The sequence below is a fragment of the Pseudophryne corroboree genome, chromosome 8, assembly GCF_028390025.1.
Source record: "Pseudophryne corroboree isolate aPseCor3 chromosome 8, aPseCor3.hap2, whole genome shotgun sequence".
Lineage (NCBI taxonomy): Eukaryota > Metazoa > Chordata > Amphibia > Anura > Myobatrachidae > Pseudophryne > Pseudophryne corroboree.
In genome coordinates this window covers 8694133-8715886 of record NC_086451.1, presented here as the reverse complement: position 1 = coordinate 8715886, position 21754 = coordinate 8694133, and the positions used below count along the sequence as shown (strand labels likewise).

Here is a 21754-nt window from a genome sequence, read left to right as displayed (position 1 = left end):
GCGTGTGCAGAGGTTACAGTATGTGGGGTGTGCACTGTGTACAGAGGTTACAGTAATTGGGGTGTGCGTGTGTACAGAGGTTAGAGTATATGGGGTGTGCACTGTGTACAGAGGTTACAGTATTTGGGGTGTGCTCCGTGTACAGAGGTTACAGTATTTGGGGTGTGCTGTGTAAAGAGGTTACAGTAATCGGGGGGGGGGGGGGGGGGGCATGTACAGAGGTTACAGTATCGGGGGGGGGGGGCGTGTGCAGAGGTTACAGTATTTGGGGTGTGCACCGTGTACAGAGATTACAATAATTGGGGTGTTCGCTGTGTACAGAGGTTACAATAATCGGGGTGTGCGCCATGTACAGAGGTTACAGTAATTGGGGTGTGCGCTGTGTACAGAGGTTGCAGTAATCGGGGTGTGCGCCATATACAGAGGTTAGAGTAATTGGGGTGTGCGCCATGTTCAGAGGTTACAGTAATCGGGGTGTGCACCGTGTATAGAGGTTACAGTAATTGGGGTGTGCACCGTGTACAGAGGTTACAGTAATCGGGGTGTGCGCCGTGTATAGAGGTTACAGTAATCGGGGTGTGCACCGTGTACAGAGGTTACAGTAATCGGGGTGTGCACCGTGTACAGAGGTTACAGCAATTGGGGTGTGCTGTGTACAGAGATTACAGTATCCGGGGTGTGCGCTGTGTCGTTATACAATACCTGAAGTGTCACCGGTTGCGCAGACCTGCTGTATGGGGGTCATTCCGAGTTGATCGATCGCTAGCAGTTTTTAGCAGCCGTGCAAACGCTATGCCGCCGCCCACTGGGAGTGTATCTTAGCTTAGCAGAAGTGCGAACGAAAGGATCGCAGAGCGGCTGAAAAACATTTTTGTGTAGTTTCAGAGTAGCTCAAAACCTACTCAGCGCTTGCGATCACTTCAGACTATTCAGTTCCGGATTTGATGTCACACACCCACCCAGCGTTCGCCCAGCCACGCCTGCGTTTTCCCTGGCACGCCTGCGTTTTTCCAAACACTCCCTGAAAACGGTCAGTTGCCACCCAGAAACGCCCACTTCATGTCAATCACTCTGCGGCAAGCAGTGCGATTGAAATGCATCGCTAGACCCTGTGCAAAACTGCATCGTTCATTGTGCCCGTACGTCGCGCGTGCGCATTGCGCCGCATGCGCAGAATTGCCATTTTTCAGCCTGATCGCTGCGTTGCGAACAAATGCAGCTAGCGATTAACTCAGAATGACCCCCTATGTGTAATGTAATTGGACAGTGCTCCGGAGACACGTGTGCACCACAGTATATATTATATAAGTGTATATAGAGTATTAAATGTGTCCAATCCTCCTATCAGAGCCACCGCCACTGTAACACAACAGCAGAATAAAACACCAGTCCGGTTTATTTGCCAAGTTTTATTTTAATTCAAGGACCTCTTGCTTCTTACAAAACTGGTCATTGTAGAATCAGTCGCACAATCCAGTGTCTGCGCCGGGCGGTAATATTCAGACGCAGACCGCTCAATGTTTCAGTGTGTTCAAGGGAAAAAAATTGTGTCTAATTTTCAAAACATTTTTTTTTATTTTTTTTCATAGAAAGTTTTGCATCAAACCCCCAATTATCAAATATAAATAAAAATAACCAACAGATGATTACATCGTATCAAAAGAGTACGAAGAGATGTTCAGCATTTTTCATGCAAGTAATGTTTTTTTCTCTGGTTTTTTTACATATTTTTTTTTTTACTTTTTATAATTTCATATGTATATAGTTTTACATGCAAACATTAATTATGCGAGGAACGGGCAGTTCGGTCTGGTTTGGGATGCAAACAATTAAGTGGAGGATTTTAAGTTGCAACAGCTGACAAGGAGAGCCAATAATGCGCTGCGTTGTGTAACACTTCCGCCGTTCCAGCCACACATACAGACAACACCGGCCACTTCTGGGGATTAACGCTGCTCTCAATGCTACTTTCTACCCCTACAAATTAGTTGCCTCTGCCTGAGGGGCAATCACAATCATTGCAAACTGGTATTTGCCATTCCCGTCTAGAGAAAACTAGAAGTTCTGCAAAAAACGAAAACAGATAGACTCCTTATGTCCTATGTTAGGATATCCTGCTGATCGCCAGCTGTTGTGGAACTACAAACCCCAGCCTGTCCTACCACTGGGACTTGTTCTACAACTGATGAGACACACGTTAGCCCAGCTCGGACCTATATTTCAGGACTGGTTTTCACAGTTACGGCAGTGGTGGGAGTTTCTGAGAACTGTACAGCAAAGCAGCCCGGAAAACATACATTCAATAAAATATGTTTGAGACTGACTTGGGCTGCAGCTCAGATGCACGGTCCTCTGAAACATGGAATGGTGTACTAGCCAAACAACAGGAAATCCAGGATTCCTAATTTTGCAAACAATCCCCATGACTTCAGTATACCTGCGGCTCACCGGGTGGTCCATTTTTCGATAGAACTTGTCAATGTGCTACAAAAAAAAATATTTATAAAAAGTTGCCAACTTTTGGAAAACTCAAAAAGTGAAAGACCTCCGTTAAGCTCAAAGTACTTAAATTTTTGGATGCAAAGGTAAAGAAGGAAAGTAGGTGAAATATGCCGGCAATTTAAAAAATAGCTGTGCATAGCATAAAGCATACATCACCCCAAATATGTCAATCAGTCCAGTGCCAGAGGGTCGGATAATGAAGAGCGGGTCCTTCTACGACAGATGGACTTTACTAAAGTGCATGCATTGTAATGTATAACTGCTCCCTTCTACGGGTGAACCACCTGCGGTATCTGTGATCAATCTCTGGTTTGCACAACTTCTGCAGGACCAGGGGTGCCCTCACACCCGCTCACCTACCCAGTAGCGCAGGTCGTAGTCTAAAACAGGAGCTTCACGTGCCCCCATCGTGCTCAATGGCTCGCTCGCACCCCTGCAATCCCATCCTTACAGCCCACAGTGAGCGGGAGAGCCAGGCGGAGGTGTATGGATGGGGGAAGGGGGGCGTAATCCAGCATATAAAACATGTCCCAATTCCTCGTTGGGGTAAATGACAATTTCCATGCTGCAAGCGCAAAATGTTTTTTTTTGTTCATATATTTTTTTTGTAAATAGCATATTTTTTTTTGACATTTTTTGTTTTCTTATGTGAAATTTGTGCCTGTTTTTGTTTTTATTGTTCTTGGTGTTAGGGGAGGGGGGGATAAAAATAGAAAAGATTTGGTCGCATTTATCCATAAGCCTTCAAATGAGAGAGACTGAGAGACACAGCCTTGGATGCAAGGTGAATTTTTCGGCGTCTACCGACGCCTTGCATTAACCTGTGGGCGAATACGGTCCTTTCTGCATCCGCAGACGCCATCTAATAAAGGGCGCGTTGGATGCTTGGGTGGTAGATACAGTATCTACACCTACAGCGTCTAGGCCTGTAGGTAACTGCGGACTGGTTCCGTTTGACCCCATTTATCCACTGTGTCTATAAAATTGAATCTGATGCAATTACTCGGTGCTCCAACAACGTGTAATCCTAGTAGAAATTCTGATGTATAAATAGGGGCTTACATAGGCAGGAGAGAGCAGGAACCTATTATACACATGTACCCTCTTCTTTATAATACAAATTAAACCCTTCATCTTAAATTCAAACGCTGCAAAATAATCCCGTATTTTTATACAGCTTGTACGCAAATAAGCCATAAGCCCTTTCCGGTTAGATGAGTGATTATAGACATGCAGTTATGGTGATAATGAAATGGGGTGCTCTTATCTGACGTGACTGCGTCTGTGCAGTGCTGATACATCGATGACGTATGATATGACGGATAATGTGGTTCTGTGACCCCGCCGTCTTTTTGGGCACAAATGACGTGTTTAGTGTTTAGAAAACCGACCAGCGCTGACGGCTGCACCACATAAAGAGATGGAAGTTGGTTAAACTGCCCCAAAACGGTATAAAAATAAGCGCGTAAACAGTGAAAGCAGTGTCACGAATTAAGACTTTATGTAACAGTTAACCAACTCTGTTATCTCAGAATTAAAAATTGTACTAAAAAAATGTATCTACATTAACATAGCAGTCCAGGCCGTCATTAACATAGAAGTGGGTGTGTCATGTGCCAATTGCACCAGGAGGTGTCCGGTATTTGGCATGCATGGTTCACCGTGTATATCTTAATACCTGGGTGCTAGCTGACTTCACGCTGGGCGGACTGGTTTTGTTTTCGTGTAATGAGAAGGATGCATTTATCATGAGAGAATATACCTTTAAAGGTCCTTTTTTAAACATAACACTCATAGCTTTCAGACGGTGCGTTCTAGTACAGGGAGCGGAAGAAGGTGATTTAACATGAGAAACAAACAGGTATATCGATGACGTGGCTCTTTCATCAGACCATTATCAGTAAAATGTAGGCACTTAGCAATGAAATGAACTACGGCAACACGCCAGGCGCCAACTTTGAAAGTGGCGTATGTTAATGGTGATGGTCCTGTACGTGGTAACACACCACTCCCCAAATGTCTGACTTCGTAGTGTATTGTGCTAGACAGAGAGTTGTGTAATACCCTTTTTTGTAACTTTTAATAATAAAAACCTCACCAGGTGCCAATGACGTTACTACAACTTATCCGCAGGTGCAACAAGTGACTTACTACTGCAAAAATATATGGAACAGGTACTAGATGGGTTGATCCGATTTATCTACCCTATATCTAACTATCGGACATCAGTTTCTGGCCAGACAAAGAAATTAAGTGGCTGAAGATGCCCCTTTAGTTATTCCTGTAGGAATAGATGTGATATATTATAATCTCTACCGCTGCTTTTCACGCGTTGCCTGACAATGTCTTTGGAAAATCAGCTTTGCCCTTAAAATAGATTAATATTGTAATATAATATGCACAGAATAGATACAATGGTTCTCAGTATCGCGCCCACCATAAACCTCTACCATGTTGTGCTTGCCATCTGGGTTATATGCTACATATGAATGTGAAGGCCACACAGAACTAACAGAATCTTATCCGTCCCAAGTCATGGAGTGCCTTATTGCCATAGGACAGATATACAGCTTAAGCATTGCGGAACGTCATGATTGTGGTACAGCGGGCATGACAAGGTTGGCACAGTGTCGACTGCAGCTCTAAGGAGACTTCAAAGCGTTTGGCACCGGGGCAGAGAACGTTTCGCCTCTACGATTGTATGGCACAGGAGACCAGGATAAAAATGCCCAGCCTAAGCAAACCTACAGCTGCGCTGCTCCGAGGGTCGGTCATACAATCATCTGTAGCACTGGTTACCATAGAGGAATAAAGGAGAAGGAAAATATAGACTGCTATGTGACATCCCGTCTTCAGGATTGCTCAGTGCAAAACATGACCACAAGCCTAGACGTGTGACAGACTGATACGAAGACTTTGGGAATGAGCGTCCTTCAATTTGCAATGGAGGAGGTTCCCCGTACGAGCTTTAAATACAATTAAAATGGAAACCACTAGAAAAAAAAAAACACATTAGTGCAACTGCGTTGTGTAAAGAACACACGAACCAATGACACGCATGCTCAGACCTGTGCATTGCCAAAGTTTAGGCTATGCCGAGGAAAGGAAAGGCTTGTTGGTAAGTTTTAGGACAGAGAACAGATATGTGCCGAGAGGACTCCCCTTGCCTCTACGTTGGATGCACTGGATGAACCTCCTGCACTGAGAACTTACATCGCACATTAGTAGCGCGCACACATACACACAACACAAACGTCTCAAAGGGTTATCATGACTCCGGTCTTCGAGCAGTGTGGCACCTGCCGCTCCGAAATAAATTCTACGGTCACCTGGTAGACACAGGGCACGTCTTGGACCTAGAAGGGTCCTCCTTAGATGTATCAAGCCACCGAACCAGCGTCATCTAGTGTGGTCATCGTGCCAACAAACAACATGTCATGCTTGAAATAACCAACTCTCTTACAAAACAAAAAAAGAATCTATCGTGAGAGCAAGTAAAGGTATAAAGCCGCACACGGTACTGGATCATGGCTGTCCATGTCAGTCGGCGGTTCCCAGCAGCTCCTGTCCTCCAAAGAGCTGACCTATGGAGAATGGGTGAGATGCTGAGTGGTCAGTAGCGTCCGGTGAAATTGTGAAGGATGACATAGGCAGGTGAAGGGCTGCACAATCAATCCCTTGTATCCTTTACATCTAAAGAAATAATAATAAAAGAAAACAACCTCAATATTTTGTGTTCTTAATCTTGCTGCTCTCTTTTCTGTCCAACCTCCGTCTTTCCAACGTCCCTCATACTTCTGGTATTCCGATTACTATAAAATATTCATCTTAACACTCCCCATAAAGGAAGACTCAAAATCGCAATGCCAGAACCGGTTTTATCGGAGCCCCGGTCCGGCTGCTCTGCTCATTCCTTGCTTCTCCCTTAAATCCGCTCCTGTTCAGCCATGTTTTCCGATTTCTCCCAAGATGGCCGCCTCTGATCTCCCGTAACATGCTCTGTTGTCACGGCGATCTGCCAGCTGATGATAAAACTCATCAGTAGTAACGCAAACAAGTGCCCCCTCTCCAGCCCCCATGCTTGCCTTGCTTCAGCTTCCCATTGAAGTAGGGGTGGGAGTGGGAACATGTTTTGTTTCCCTGTGCTAGCACCAGTCATCCTCGTCTGCTTCGTGGTAGTAACTTCGCACTCGGGGAGCTGTGCCAGGCCCAGTGTTGAGCCCTAAGGTGTAATGGTAGCCATTTGGAACCCTGCAGAGCTGGTGGGAATGGGAGGTGAGGGATGACACATAGGAAGTTCGAGAGGAACGTCCAGAGTTGCTGGCCATGGCCTCTTCAAAGGTTAATGTGTCCTCAGGGAGAGGGCAGTACCGGTCTGCATCTTGGCGTGGCCCTAGATATGGGTCAGAACCAATGCGTGTGACTGTGCAGGCTGAGGGGCTCGGAGATTCGCTGTATAGCAAGGTGTTGTGCTCTGATAAGCCCCGGCTCAGCCGCCCAGGAGAGTAAGTGGGCCCCCCAAAGTGCACAGGGGAGGAGTGAGCTGTCCGGTAGGTAACACTGGGCCGAGGAGTGAGAGGAGTTTGGGGGAGTTGTCTCCGGATGACCCGGCATGGGGTGCTAGCACCGGAGCTGGTCAGACGTGGACTCCCGTTGCCCGAACCACTGCCCTAGATTGAAAGGGTGAGAAAGCACATCAAAACAGCACAACACAAGATGGAAACATGACACAAAAGGATACAGACCAAATACCACGTCACAACAAATGGGCCACACCAGAGAGAGGCCATCAGTCACACAGACACATGAGCCAAAAGGTTTGATCGTACAATGAACATGGAAAGGAGACCGGAGACATTGGACAACAAATATCGTACAAAACACGACAACAGCACAAACCAGGAGCAAAGAAGCGGACACAGGAAGAGAGGCAATGGGCACAGGACGAGAGAGGCAATGGGCACAGGAACAGAGAGGCGATGGGCACAGGAAGAGAGAGGCAATGGGCACAGGAAGAGAGAGACAATGGGCACAGGAAGAGAGAGGCGATGGGCACAGGAAGAGAGATGATGACACAGGAAGATAGAGATGATGGGCACAGGAAGAGAGAGATGATAATCACAGGAAGAGAGAGGCAATGGGCACAGGAAGAGAGAGGCAACGGGCACAGGAAGAGAGGCAATGGGCACAGGAAGAGAGGCAATGGGCACAGGAAGAGAGAGGCAACGGGCACAGGAAGAGAGGCAATGGGCACAGGAAGAGAGGCGATGGGGACAGGAAGAGAGGCAATGGGCACAGGAAGAGAGAGGCAGTGGGCACAGGAAGAGAGGCAGTGGGCACAGGAAGAGAGGCGGTGGGCACAGGAAGAGAGAGGTGATGGGCACAGGAAGATAGAGATGATAATCACAGGAAGAGAGGCATTGGGCACAGGAAGAGAGGTGATGGGGACAGGAAGAGAGGCAATGGGCACAGGAAGAGAGAGGCAATGGGCACAGGATGAGAGACAATGGGCACAGGAAGAGAGAGGCGATGGGCACAGGAGATAGAGGCAATGGGCACAGGAAGAGAGGCGATGGACACAGGAAGAGAGGCGATGGACACAGGAAGATAGAGATGATAATCACAGGAAGAGAGAGGTGATGGGCACAGGAGATACAGGCAATGGGCACAGGAAGAGAGGCGATGGGCACAGGAAGAGAGGCAATGGGCGCAGGAAGAGAGGCAATGGGCGCAGGAAGAGAGGCAATGGGCGCAGGACGAGAGGCAATGGGCACAGGACAAGAGGTGATGGGCACAGGAGAGAGAGGTGATGGGCACAGGAGAGAGAGGCGATGGGCACAGGAAGAGAGGCAATGGGCACAGGACAAGAGGTGATGGGCACAGGAGAGAGAGGTGATGGGTACAGGAAGAGAGGCAATGGACACAGGAAGAGAGGCGATGGGCACAGGAAGAGAGGCAATGGACACAGGAAGAGAGGCAATGGGCACAGGAAGAGAGAGGCGATGGGCACAGGAAGAGAGAGGTGATGGGCACAGGAAGAGAGAGGCGATGGGCACAGGAAGAGAGAGGCGATGGGCACAAGAGATAGAGGCAGTGAGCACAGGAAGAGAGAGACGATGGGCACAGGAAGAGAGAGACGATGGGCACAGGAATAGAGAGGCGATGGGCACAGGAATAGAGAGGCGATGGGCACAGGACGAGAGGCAATGGGCACAGGAAGAGAGGCAATGGGCACAGGAAGAGAGAGGCGATGGGCACAGGAATAGAGAGAGGCGATGGGCACAGGAATAGAGAGACGATGGGCACAGGAAGAGAGAGACGATGGGCACAGGAAGAGAGAGACGATGGGCACAGGAAGAGAGAGGCGATGGGCACAGGAATAGAGAGGCGATGGGCACAGGAAGAGAGGCAATGGGCACAGGAAGAGAGGCAATGGGCACAGGAAGAGAGGCAATGGGCACAGGAAGAGAGAGGCGATGGGCACAGGAATAGAGAGACGATGGGCACAGGAAGAGAGAGACGATGGGCACAGGAAGAGAGAGATGATGGGCACAGGAAGAGAGAGACGATGGGCACAGGAAGAGAGAGACGATGGGCACAGGAAGAGAGAGAGAGAAAAAGGACAGTTTAGAGAAGCAAAAAACAGACCTCTGAACCGCCAGCTTTAGAAGACGTGCAACGCTCCCTACACCATGATTAATGTCTGAAACGCTATTATCTCCACTGCGCAAGAGATAACATGGGAGAGATAATCCTTCCCTTCCATCCTATAGCGCTCGTCCAGGCGAGCAGATTCCCGCGGCTCCTCCCGAGAGGAAGGCAGCGTCACTACGGTGCAGGGGGAAATACTGTATCCCAGTCCGCAGACCAGCTGACCTCTGTGCTGTATCGTACTTGCTGCGCACAAGGACAGGAAATACATAATACAGAAGGTCTGGTGTACGGAGAAAATACAGTATTTCCTCCATAAGGCACAGGGACAGAACCACGAGATTACGTTCAGCGGCCCTTTACCACTGTCGTGCCAGAGGTTTTGGAATGAAGGCTGGGATGATTTTTCACTATTTAATGTTGTGTCAGTTTAGTCGGGTTTTATACTTTATACTTTTTTTCCTCCACCCTTTTGAAATTGAATTTTCCTTCAGGATACATAGGGTTTTATTTTTGGTGTTAGACAGATGTGTCCACTTACACCTAGTCTCCCTGCACGTTAAACAGCCCTTCTAGCCACGCCATGCTGTGGCGTGACTCGGTAGCGCCGAACGTCTTTTTGTGCAACTTTTTCCATTAAAATGTGTCTCATTCATAGAAAACACTGTAACGTAGCATTCCGTATGCAGATACAGACGCAGTTGCACTCAGAATATGCCCCATGCCGCATATTATTTTAATCAGCCGAGTCTGCTTGTGCGTCCTATTCGCATAGTGAATAAGACACATTTGTTTGCAAAAAACAGACGGCCGACGATAACAGAGGTGCACAGAGCCTGTCAGCTGACTCACGCCAGGCATCTCCCGCTGCGTGGTGTATTGCGGCTGCTACATGTATGAGGACACGTCTGTAGTTATAAAGTAAAAATATGTTTAGAAAAAAATCAGGTAGGAAAAATAAAATGCGATGACTGTAATCTGTCTAGCAACTTTTATACAATTAAAAATAATATAATCACAAACTTAATTCTGCAGCTTGTAGCGTTTATAGGAATGCCATATATCTCTGTACTTTATTAATGGGTGGCACTGTGGCCCTGATTTTGAGGTAGGAGTATAGCAAAAAAGAGCCAGTAACTGCACCTGGGGCTAAAATGCTGCAATACAAGAGCAAATACTGTACATGTATTATGTATGTATGCAGGGTAAATCAGGGCCGGATCAAGGCTTGTGCGGGCCCCGTGCAACTAAGCTGGGGGGCCCCCTCTAATAATATTCACACCCTGCCCCACAGTGCCCCCCCTATATGCACCACAGTGCCCCACTGTATGGTATAAAGTACCTGTCCCCCAGTGCCCCACCGCGTCCCCTCATCAGCGTCACGGAAGTGTCATGTATGATGTGATGCAGATGAGGGGACTCAGGAGCCGTTCTGCGTTGTATGCAGCACTGCCTGTACATGCAGAGCCACGACAGCACCTGTGGCAATGGCAGGGTCACAATGACGCTGTGTCGGAGCCCCTCTTTGTGTGGGAGCCCCGTGGCAACCTCCTCCGTGGCCCCACCCTTAGTCCGGCCCTGGGGTAAATGCTGGCCGCTTCCGCATGTAGCCCACAGATGCTGGGCAGATTTATTCTTACACTGCAGTTTAGGTCTGAGCTGGACACTCCCCTCCCAAATATAAAGCAGGGGACACACAGGACTGTATATCGCTGACAGATCGGTGGATGTATTTAAACGATATGTCTTTGAACGATGCCGTTCACGGACATATCGTATCGGGCCTGCTGCACAGCCAATGCCTAATATATCTGTCTGTCTGGAATCACTCAGTCTTGTTCTATTACTGTTTTGTTCCCAATTGTACAACGATACGCAATGTGCTGGCGCTATATGAATGTTAATGATAATATTATTTACTCTCCTTTCTTGAAGCTATTTTGCTTGGATTGGGTGGATGATTTGTAGTCAGGAGATGAGAACGTGCTTCAGAGATGTGTACTATTACACGGCTGTGGTCATGGCTGACTGTGGCGGGGGCCACTCACCAGAGGCTCAGGCTTTGCTGGGGCTGCAGGCCACGCTCTGGCTCTCCAGCTTGGAGAGGGTACAGCCAGTGACAGATACAGGAGTGGGGGCCCACTAGAACACCCCCCCCCCCTTCTCCCGGCGGAGTAGTGCGGCAAATGCCGCAGACCCCAGAGGACGCTGCAGGAGTGATGGAGCCATTGGCTGCAAAAACGGGGTGGGCTACCCCCCCCCCCTGGAACCACCAATGGTGCCAATAGTGCCAATGTATGCCCACCCCCCGGGTTATACCATAATCCAGGTCATTACTGATAATAGGCAGTTTCAGACTTTAATCATGTTATTAACAAAGCATCACATACGATCTGATGCGGCTTTTCCGGTATGCCGTCACACTGGATAGATAAACGCTCCATAAAGGTACACGCAGAAGATAATCGCACACACCTACAGTACATAACACCGATACTACAACATAATACAATATACCGGCCTGACAGTAAACAGGTAATAACACAATATCACTCCATATGATATTTAGCCGCATACAGGATTTCCTGAATATATGCCGGGGAATGAAACATTTACTAATAAGGCAGATGCGGCTAGACCGGAAAAACAGGCAAAGACAGACATTTTACCGGAGCCAGGCTTTCAGACCACGCCATTCCGTGTGACAGTCCCCCTATCACACGGTTTCTGTAAAAGCACATTGATATTCCCTACACACAAATCTGACCTGCGCCCGTCTCAGTGACTTATGGAAATATCCTGCTATTTCACTGTGGAATATCTCTGCGGCAAAGTGTGGAGAAATCATAGTTCCATCCGCTATAACTTAGCCAGGGATTTATGCTGCAAAGCTGCCAAAATGGCGTCCGTCGTATTGTGTTCTTACACTTCTAACATTTATTCCTCCCGTTCCCTGTAGACCCAAATACTGGTATTCTACAGCAGTCGCCAAACTGAATTACTTCTGCAAATCTTGTGCTATTTCACCATTAAGTGTTTTTTTTTTTTTAAATGCACCGAAATTTGGAAAGAGAGGGTCTCAGCCGAAGAGGCTTATTCAGAGTTCATGCAGCGGAGCAATATTTTATACAGCATGTAAGTGGAAATCCCTAAAAACACCTGCGGCACATGCATTCCACAGATGCGCTGCTGCGACAGAGACGCACAGTATCGGAGATGGCTGGGAAAATGATGGGTGTTCCGGGGCGGTGACTAATCAGGCGCAGTTTTATGGGCGTGGTATCGGGAGTGTTTCTGTACACAATCATTCACGTAGGAGGCAGAATTACAGCGTCTACAGATGCCGACGGTGGGCGTTTCGGAACTTGCACCTCCATACGCATGGATGTACACCAGGGAAGGGCTTGGTGAGACCTGCAAAAAATGAAGCCGTGCGTGCGTCCAGCCAAAATATTTTCTTGACTACTCCTGTTTCCCCCAAATCACTGTTCCACTAATGGGCGTCATTCCGAGTTGATCGCTAGCTGCAGTCGTTCGCTGTGCAGCGATGAGGCAAAAAAAATTGCACTTCTGCGTATGCGGCGCAATGCACACTGCACGTCGCACACGTACTATTACAACGGCTGATGTAGTTTCACACAGGGTCTAGCAAAGCTTTTCAGTCGCACTGGTGTCCGCAGAGTGATTGACATGAAGGGGGTGTTTCTGGGTGTCAACTGACCATTTTCATGGAGTGTTCGTTAAAACGCAGGCGTGCCAGGAAAAACGCAGTCGTGACTGGGCGAACGCAGGGCGTGTTTGTGACGTCAAAACAGGAACTGAACAGTCTGAAGTGATCGCAAGCGCTGAGTAGGTTTTGAGCTACTCAGAAACTGCACAAGAAAACGTTGCCGCTGCTCTGCGATCCTTTTGTTCGCACTTCTGCTAAGCTAAAATACACTCCCAGTGGGAGGCGGCATAGCGTTTATATGGCTGCTAAAAACTGCTAGCGAGCGATCAACTCGGAATGACCCCCAATATGTAGCTGACAACCTAGGGAGGAACGTGCAGACAGTTTGGACACCTATAGGTCATTAGCGGTAACGTAGCAGATTGGCCAGTGGGTGACGTCTGTACATTTGCCGCCATGTCAGTGCGACACCGGATACTTGCGCCTGTAATAGCTACTTCTCCAGCATCTCAGTAACGTATAGAATTTTCTGGCGTTCCAATATGGAATTGCCCTGTGCCATATCGGCCAAACTTACTCATACCCCTTTCACACCAAAAACCCAAGTCCGACAATGGTTATTCAAGCCGTGTCACAGCTGCCTGCGACCGCGTTCACACCGCAGGCTGGCCCCCGTTACTGCTGGGTCTTCCCTTTGCAGGCGCTTAGAAGTGACATTATCTCCGATCGTCGGTAATCCGGCTCTCTGTATACTTTTAGCGTGATCTGGGTCACAGCGCTCACACCGCAGGCTACCCGGGTCTGTGACGGGTTTGACCACACTGAGTGTCAGCTGCATGGTTTAGCCACCAGAATGGATGTGTGACATTGTGATTTAGGCCGTGTTAATACTAATGCTGTGTCGTATCGTCACCTCTAGAACTCTACTGAGACAATTCACCATTTTTCACTAGACCAAGACGTTTCCGTGGAGATATTCCACAGAGTAATAGCAGGAAGGAGTCACTGACAGCAGGCCTGGCCAACCTGTGGCTCTCCAGTTGTTGTAAAACTACAAGTCCCATCATGCTTTGCCACAGTTTTGCTATTAGGGAATGCTAAAACTGTGGCAAGGCATGCTGGGATGTGTAGTTTCACAACATCTGGAGAGCAACAGGTTGGCCAGGCCTGATTTAGAGGATAGATCATTTTCACCAGACAATTGTGCAAAATCACATTCACGGTGAAAGGGACGGCGCTAATTTCCCAGGAATAGGTCCCATATATGTTATAATAACTATTCACGGGTGGATATCTATAAAAAAAATGGTTATCCGACTAAATCTATGGTGCGTTCAAATAAGCTGGGAGCCAAAAAACATTTTTATGGGAGCCCCCAGTGGCCCACGGGCCTGAGTTTGTTGGTGGGCTGCCTGCTGAGTGATATTAGTACTGGGATATATTGTTAAATAAACAGTCTGACCGGTTATCTGTCACATCGGTATACATGGCGCCGAAAGCCTGACTCTCAGTCTCACTGCGCTGGCGTTACTATACAGTGGGGCTCATTTATAGTTGGCGGTACGTCCATTTTTTGGGTAAGGTGTCCAATCCTGTACTGCACACAAGCACCAGTAGGGGCAAACTAGATGGGACAAGTGGTTCTTATCTGCCGTCAAATTCTATGTTTCTATGTATGCATACGTCCGTATGTCCGTACATAGAATATTGTGTATTCTTGTGTCTGGAGAGACGGGCCGTCAGCCAGTTGTGTTCACGTTACTGTAACACACTTAGACGTGGACTGACGGCACATATGCATTTTAGGAGGTGTAACAATACACAATAATGATGATTATGCTATGGCCACTTCTGATTGGCTGACTGTGTATTGACATCTCCAACTGATAGCACCCAATATATTAGCGTTGTGGTTACAGTATAACATTGCAAAATGAAGTAATGGTGGTCTTTTCCCACGTACTGTATGCGCCTTGTGTAAAGGTGTCCAACTATAAATGAGCCCCAAAGACTGTCGGGGAGATGTATCAAGTTTTCCGGCTTCTGTCATTTCAAAGACTACGTTAAGCTGATTGGTGGCTTTGGGCAGCTTCTCCACTTTCTCTCTCTCCACGGCTTGACACATCTCCCCCTGTATGGGAATTCACTGCATGCTCTGTGGTATAGAGTGCCTCTGCTGGTCACACGGTGTTGGTGCACGTGTCTACGTTTCCCAGCCTCACCTGTCTATGGGTTGTATGCTCCTGCGCAGAACTGGGTGACGCCGCTCGGCTGTGGTCAGAAGGGCGTGGGTGGCCTGAGTCACGGCTGCCGTATCGGTCACACGAGTAGAAGCGCTGTTTGTCCGATGAGGATGGATGCTGCTGCTTGCGTTCTTGGGACCTTCCTCTCTCTTGCCTCCTCTCTCGGGGTGCGGCCTCTACTGTCAGGGAATAGACGCACGTTAGCAAGGCCTTCAGTAAAGTCATGGGTGCCCCCATATGCCCACCCCATCACTATACACATGAGGGCAAACTAAAATGCATTTAAGCTCTGGTCCACAGGATGGCAATCTGCGGCTATGCTGTTATTTGCAGGACTACAAGGCCCAGCTTGCCATTTATATAAGAAATCCAACAGAATTAGGGTAACAGGTTCCAGAAGGCGTAAGTTACCCGTGTCCTCGCTCTGCGGAGCCCTGTCGATGGACTTCTGCTTCCTCTCCTTGCGCCGGTGACATCGGTGGTGGTGCTGGTGGCTGCGCTCGTGAGGCACCTTCTCCAGCGAGTATTCGTACAGCTGAGGCCGCTGCGGAGGGGTCAGCGTGGAGACAGAGCGCTTCATGGGACTGCTGTCCGTGATTGGCTGCAATCAGAATTCAGGTCACCGCAGTGATCACGCAAAGCCCTGACATTACCCGCATGGCCCCCAGCGTCTGAGGACGACCTGAAGGCGACGGATCACCCGACAAACACATAAAACTCTTCCAATGGAATCATAGCTTTTACCTTATATTATTCTGAATGACAAATATTGATGCAACACATAATGGCCACTCAGGGCACATGAGACAGGAAAAGCACAGTTACGTGTCACACGTGTAATCTCCAGGGTTACGCTAAAGTCTGCGCACAACAAACTACCCAGAATCCTCCAGCCGTCAACGCACTATAATAAAATACATTGCAGCAGAGGTGATTCTATTCTGCCCTCTAGTGGCAATCACTGGTATAGCACTACCCAAATTCTTGGTATTGGTCAAGCAACTTCCTTATTGGCTCACACTCAGGGGGTACATATACCCCCCACACTTCATACTTTCTAATGGTGGCTCCCTTATGACAGGTCTCTCTTGTTCATCAGTACTGGCCTACTCACACCATTGTGTCTTTGGTCATTTAGAATACCCCTTGGGTGGGTGGGGGGAGGGAGGATTGTCATGTGACTAATCTCATAATAATCCTTTTAATTTGAGGCCAGGGCTGCCAGATTATCCCAATCGCAAGGGATGTGTATGAATTACATTGGGTATCACTAATTCTCCATCCTGTCTCAGGTACCCCCTGACGCTGCCAGACAGCTGGGTGTAATTGGGGGAGATCAGTCATTGGGCATCAGAGATGCGGTAATATGCATTATTTACTACTAGGAACATTGGGGGTCATTCCGAGTTGATCGCTAGCTGCATTAGTTCGCTGTGCAGCGATGAGGCAAAAAAAAGGCACTTCTGCGCATGCATATGCGGCACAATGCGCACGCGCAATGTACTATTACAACAGCCGATGTAGTTTCACACAGGGTCTAGCGATGCTTTTCAGTCGCACTGCTGGCCGCAGAGTGATCGACATGAAGAGGGCGTTTCTGGGTTTCAACTGTCCGTTTTCAGGGAGTGTTCGAAAAAACGCAGGCGTGCCAGGAAAAACGCAGCCGTGGCTGGGCGAACGCAGGGTGTGTTTGTGACGTCAAAACAGGAACTGAACAGTCTGAAGTGATCGCAAGCGCTGAGTAGGTCTGAAGCTGCTCTGAAACTGCACAAAATTATTTTGTAGCCGCTCTGTGATCCTTTCATTCGCACTTCTGCTAAGCTAAAATACACTCCCAGTGGGTGGCGGCATAGCGTTTGCACGGCTGCTAAAAACTGCTAGCGAGCGATCAACTCGGAATGACCCCCATTTATACTTCTGGCTGGTCTGAAAGTGCTTTGCATGTTACGGGTGTTCTTTTACACATTTCCCACACATCCTAGCAATATCCTAATGTACTGTGTACTATAGCCTTAATAAAATATAGAACATAAACCCCCTGGGAACATAAGTCATGGACAGCACTGATGCACCATGGATAGCATTACAGCCTTATTGCGCTGAAGTCATGGGTTCCATTCCCAACCAGGGAAACTATATGCAGAGTTTGTTTGTTCTCCCCCACAAAAAAAAAAATCACATATATTGTTTTCTTGTCATAGGGAATATGGGCCTAATTCAGACCTGATCACTAGCAGGCGATTTTTGTACTGCTGCGATCAGATAGTCGCCCCCATAGGGGAGTGTATTTTCGCTGTGCAAGTGTGCGATTGCATGTGTAGCAGAGCTGTACAAACAGATCTTGCGCAGTCTCTGCGCAGCCCAGGACTTACTCAGCGGCTGCGATCACTTCAGCCTGTCCGGTCCCGGAATTGACGTCAGACATCCGCCCTGCCAACGCTTGGACACGCCTGCGTTTTTTCAACCACTCCCAGAAAACGGTCAGTTGCCACCCACAAATGCCCTCTTCCTGTCAATCTCCTTGCGATCGCCCGTGTGAACGGATTCTTCGCACAAACCCATCGCTGAGCGGCTATCCGCTTTGTAACCGTGCGACGCGCCTGCGCATTGCGGTGCATACGCATGCTTAGTTTAGAGCTGATCGCCCGCTGTATGAAAACGCAGCCTAGCGATCAGGTCTGAATTACCCCCATAGAGTGTAAGCTCCACTGGAGCAAGGTCTGATGTGAGTTACTGATACCCCTTTCACACCAATACCATGGGTCCAATCCGGGTTATTGAACACGGTTGCAAGCCGTGTCCAGTTGTGTCCAGGCTGGTTCGTTTGCCGGCACTTGGAGATGACATCATCTCCAAGTGACGGAGATCCATCTCTCTGCTAGTTTTAGCATGACCCGGGTCACACGTCTTTCACACTGAAGGCTACCTGGGTCGAATTCCCGAGGCACTGAACCCTGGTAGTTCCTTTCACACCAAGCCAGAATCCTGGTCGCCACGGCAATATCAGGGGCTCAGTGTGAAAGGGGTAGAGGTAAGTAGCTATAGGGGGAGCTTTCGCACCTACCGAGGTAATTTACATCCTCTTCACCACGCAGGATATAACGCGGGCAGAGGAAGATGTTGGCGCTGCATACTGTAGCCCTACGGCTGTTCTTAGTACATTGTAATATTTGAAACCAAACATTTGGTTATCTCGGTCAACACAGCCACTTCCCATTGCACCGATTGTTATAAATGTCCACTATGGTCGGTTGAGAGCATCTGATGAGGGCAGAGGCTTTGCTGAGGATTCTGGGTACTGTAGTTCAGTGATAGCCGGAGCGCCTGAACAGCACATTGTAATTACTGCGCAAATAGTCCGCACGGCTGCAATGAGTGGCACACTGCGTAATTACAACACGTACAGACCACGGCAGTGAAAGGCTAGGTACGGACTCCATGCACGTGGCGACAGTGTGGGATGGAACATTCTGACTGGATGATGTAAATGGCGCTGAGACACGGACAGAGCAACACACACAAGTCACATGAAATAATAAGGCTACATACGGGCAGGAAGCCGTTCCTGGGGGAAGGAGCGCGGCTCCTCGGCTGATGAGAGACAGACAGGTGAAGCGGATCCACGGAGACCAGCGGCGGACAGCACGGATGGGGGGGGAGGGGGAGGGCAGGAGAAGGAGGAGAGTTAGGGATTAAAACAGGGGAGAGAAAGAGGAGGGTGGAAACGGAAGACAGGACCACAAAAAGCGACACGGAGACAGGTTGTAGTCAGAGCGGAGACCAACACGGGTGAGGTGAGAATGGGGTGACAATGGGGCAGAGAGGGAGAGACACAAGTCAGCGACAATCACATGTTGTACATTCAGTTATACAGCTCACATTGCCGACACCTAAATCTACATCATTCGTGATGCTGACATCATCCAGGAGACAACCAAAAATTATTATTCAATTAGGGTAATTGGCCCCTGGGTCTTACATTTGGGGGCTAGGCCAGAAGACGTTACTATCTTGATGAACACCCGACAGGCCATAAATGCAGCTATTTAAGATCTTCTTCTGGATGATGTAAACACAATTCACCTGCACATTAATATATATATATATATATATATATATATAACGAAGAATAACGAGGCGGCACTCGGAGACTTGCAAAAACATCAAACGTGTATTAGGTGCTGTCAACGTTTCGGGGACCACCTCCCCTTCGTCAGGATAACTACAACAGTGTGTAAAACAATCTTATATAGTGATAAACTTACCCCCCTTCACATGCTCCCACACGTGCGTTCTCCCCTGGCCACGTCACTTGGGTTTCCCGTTCGGCGTCACCGCTCGCATCAGCGGAACCGGAAGTGACAACGCGGCTCCCTCCTGCGTGGCCATGGAGACGCTGTAAACAAAACAACATATGTAAAAGACACTCGTGCCTATTTAAGAGATTCTGATAGTAAATACATTATAGATAAACAAATGTGCATGATAGTGCTATTAAAGGCCGGCAACACTTTGGCAATGTGCAATAGACAATTTGTAAGTGACTTTTAAGTGATCGTGCGTAAAGCGCTAATTATACATAAATCTGTATCTATCGGTGTCACATACTGAATCGACATAATACACTGTGTACATGATATATATAGAAAACTGCTGACCAGAGGAGCTGAGGCATATCAAAAACAGAGTATGTGCCGTATCAATACTGTCTATGATCCTGTTCAAAGTGTCTATATATAAGTCACAAATGTCTGTAACATGTAAGCCTAACTCTATTATTTATTATACCCCCTAAAATCGGTCTACACTCATATATAAACATGGCCTAGAAGGGTGAAGAAAAATCTGAACATACCATCATTATCCTACCCTGCTCTCTTTAATCACAAGAAGTTAATGAGACCAAGACTGTCGTTAAGCCCGCCCGGTTTAAGGCTATTGAGTCTATGTATCCACATAGACTCAAGTTGAAGGAGTTTTTTGCCCCTATTGCCCCCCCGGGGAGATTCAGGGACATGATCTATTATCCGGTGTTTAAATGTGGCCATACTATGTCTGTATTCTACAAAGTGCTTAGCCACTGGCTGTTCCCCATTACCAGATGCCAGCGCATTCCTTATAGCTAGCCTGTGTTGAGCCATCCTCACCTTGAATTGGCATTCGGTTTTTCCGATGTAGTAACGTCCGCATGGACAGATGATGGCGTATATCACGTATTTAGAAGTGCAGGTAAGGGGCCATCTAATACTGTATTTTTTCCCAGAAAAAGGATGCGAGATACTGTCCCCTGGGGACATATGGGTGCACGTAGTGCACCCTGTGCATTTAAAGCACCCATTTCTGCGGGTCAAAAAATGTCTAGGGGGAGGAGTCTTCAACTTAGCCATGTCGGTCTTGACTACCATATCTCTGATGTTACGACCTCTGGTGTAGCTGGGCATTACCCTTTTGTCATGAAATATTTTTAACTCAGGGTCTGTGGATACTATGGGCCACAGATGTCGCAACTTCCTGGAGTTTTGTTCGCTGTACACATTAAATTCTTTAACCCACGGGATGATTCTAGACATGTCCCGTGTCTGCGTGGGCTTTAGTAACTCCTCCCTATTTTTGGCTACAGCCCTCTGTCTGGCCGTGCAAAGGAGGTCCCGAGGATAACCTCTTTTAACAAACCTCTGCTCCATTTCCTCCAGCTGCGCATCTCTAACGGCACTGTCACTGTTCACCCTACACACCCGCAAAAATTGGGAGAATGGTAGACCCTGTACCGTGGGTCTGGGATGGCAACTTTCGAACCTCAAGATTGTGTTACGGTCGGACGGTTTTTTTATATAAACTCGTCTCCACCTTTCCTGCTCTGAGGTTCAATTGGATGTCTAAGAAACAGATCTCAGTACTGCTATGGTTCATGGTTAGTTTCACGGGGCTGTCTGTAGAATTGTGCGTTGTCACAAGATCAACCAGGTCTTGTACGTCACCTCTCCAAAATAATAGCAGGTCATCTATGTACCTGTAATAGATGAACAGCCTTTGGGCTGTTTGAGGATCAGTGAAAAAAAGCGCCCGCTCCACCTCCCACATATACGCATTGGTGAACGAGGGTGCCACGGCCGACCCCATGGCACACCCCGTTCGCTGTCTGTAGAAAACGCCATCAAACATAAAAAAATTATGTGATAAGGTGAACCGTAACAGTGCAATGAAAAAAACTATATCAGGGCCTGCGTAGGCATTGTTACCAATAATCAACTGCCTCACGGCCTGTAACCCCTGTTCGTGTGGAATACACGTGTACAGGCTTGTGACGTCTATAGTGGCCAGAGTGACATCGTCTGGTATATGACTTATCTGTAGAAGCCTCTGTAATAACATACTTGAATCTTTCAAATGGGAAAATGTGCCCTGTATGCACGGTTGTAAGTACGCGTCTAGGTATATTGCTAAAGGTTCATATATACCTAGACGCGTACTTACAACCGTGCATACAGGGCACATTTTCCCATTTGAAAGATTCAAGTATGTTATTACAGAGGCTTCTACAGATAAGTCATATACCAGACGATGTCACTCTGGCCACTATAGACGTCACAAGCCTGTACACGTGTATTCCACACGAACAGGGGTTACAGGCCGTGAGGCAGTTGATTATTGGTAACAATGCCTACGCAGGCCCTGATATAGTTTTTTT

At 47.9% G+C, this 21754-nt stretch overlaps 2 protein-coding genes across 7 annotated transcripts in view; one reads left to right on the top strand and one right to left on the bottom strand.

Annotated features, from left to right (window-relative positions):
• Positions 1-1394: 1394 nt before the first annotated feature.
• The window catches only part of CACNA1B (calcium voltage-gated channel subunit alpha1 B), a 377678-nt gene continuing 357318 nt past the window's right edge, over positions 1395-21754 (bottom strand). For 2 of the 6 annotated variants that reach the window (XM_063935872.1, XM_063935871.1), the window contains exons 44-47: positions 18616-18657; positions 15478-15667; positions 15046-15245; positions 1395-7172 (exon numbers count right to left, since the gene is read on the bottom strand). In XM_063935872.1, coding sequence (XP_063791942.1) covers positions 6648-7172; positions 15046-15245; positions 15478-15667; positions 18616-18657 — 957 coding nt within the window. In that variant the 3' untranslated portion in view covers positions 1395-6647. The remainder of the gene's footprint in view (positions 7173-15045; positions 15246-15477; positions 15668-18615; positions 18658-21754) is intronic. The other 4 variants (XM_063935876.1, XM_063935874.1, XM_063935873.1 and 1 more) reach the window with 3 other exon arrangements.
• On the top strand, positions 7640-8290 carry LOC134947992 (golgin subfamily A member 6-like protein 6). Its single transcript, XM_063935772.1, is given in 3 exon segments — positions 7640-7717; positions 7720-7787; positions 8152-8290. Coding segments are annotated over 3 exon segments (285 nt in total).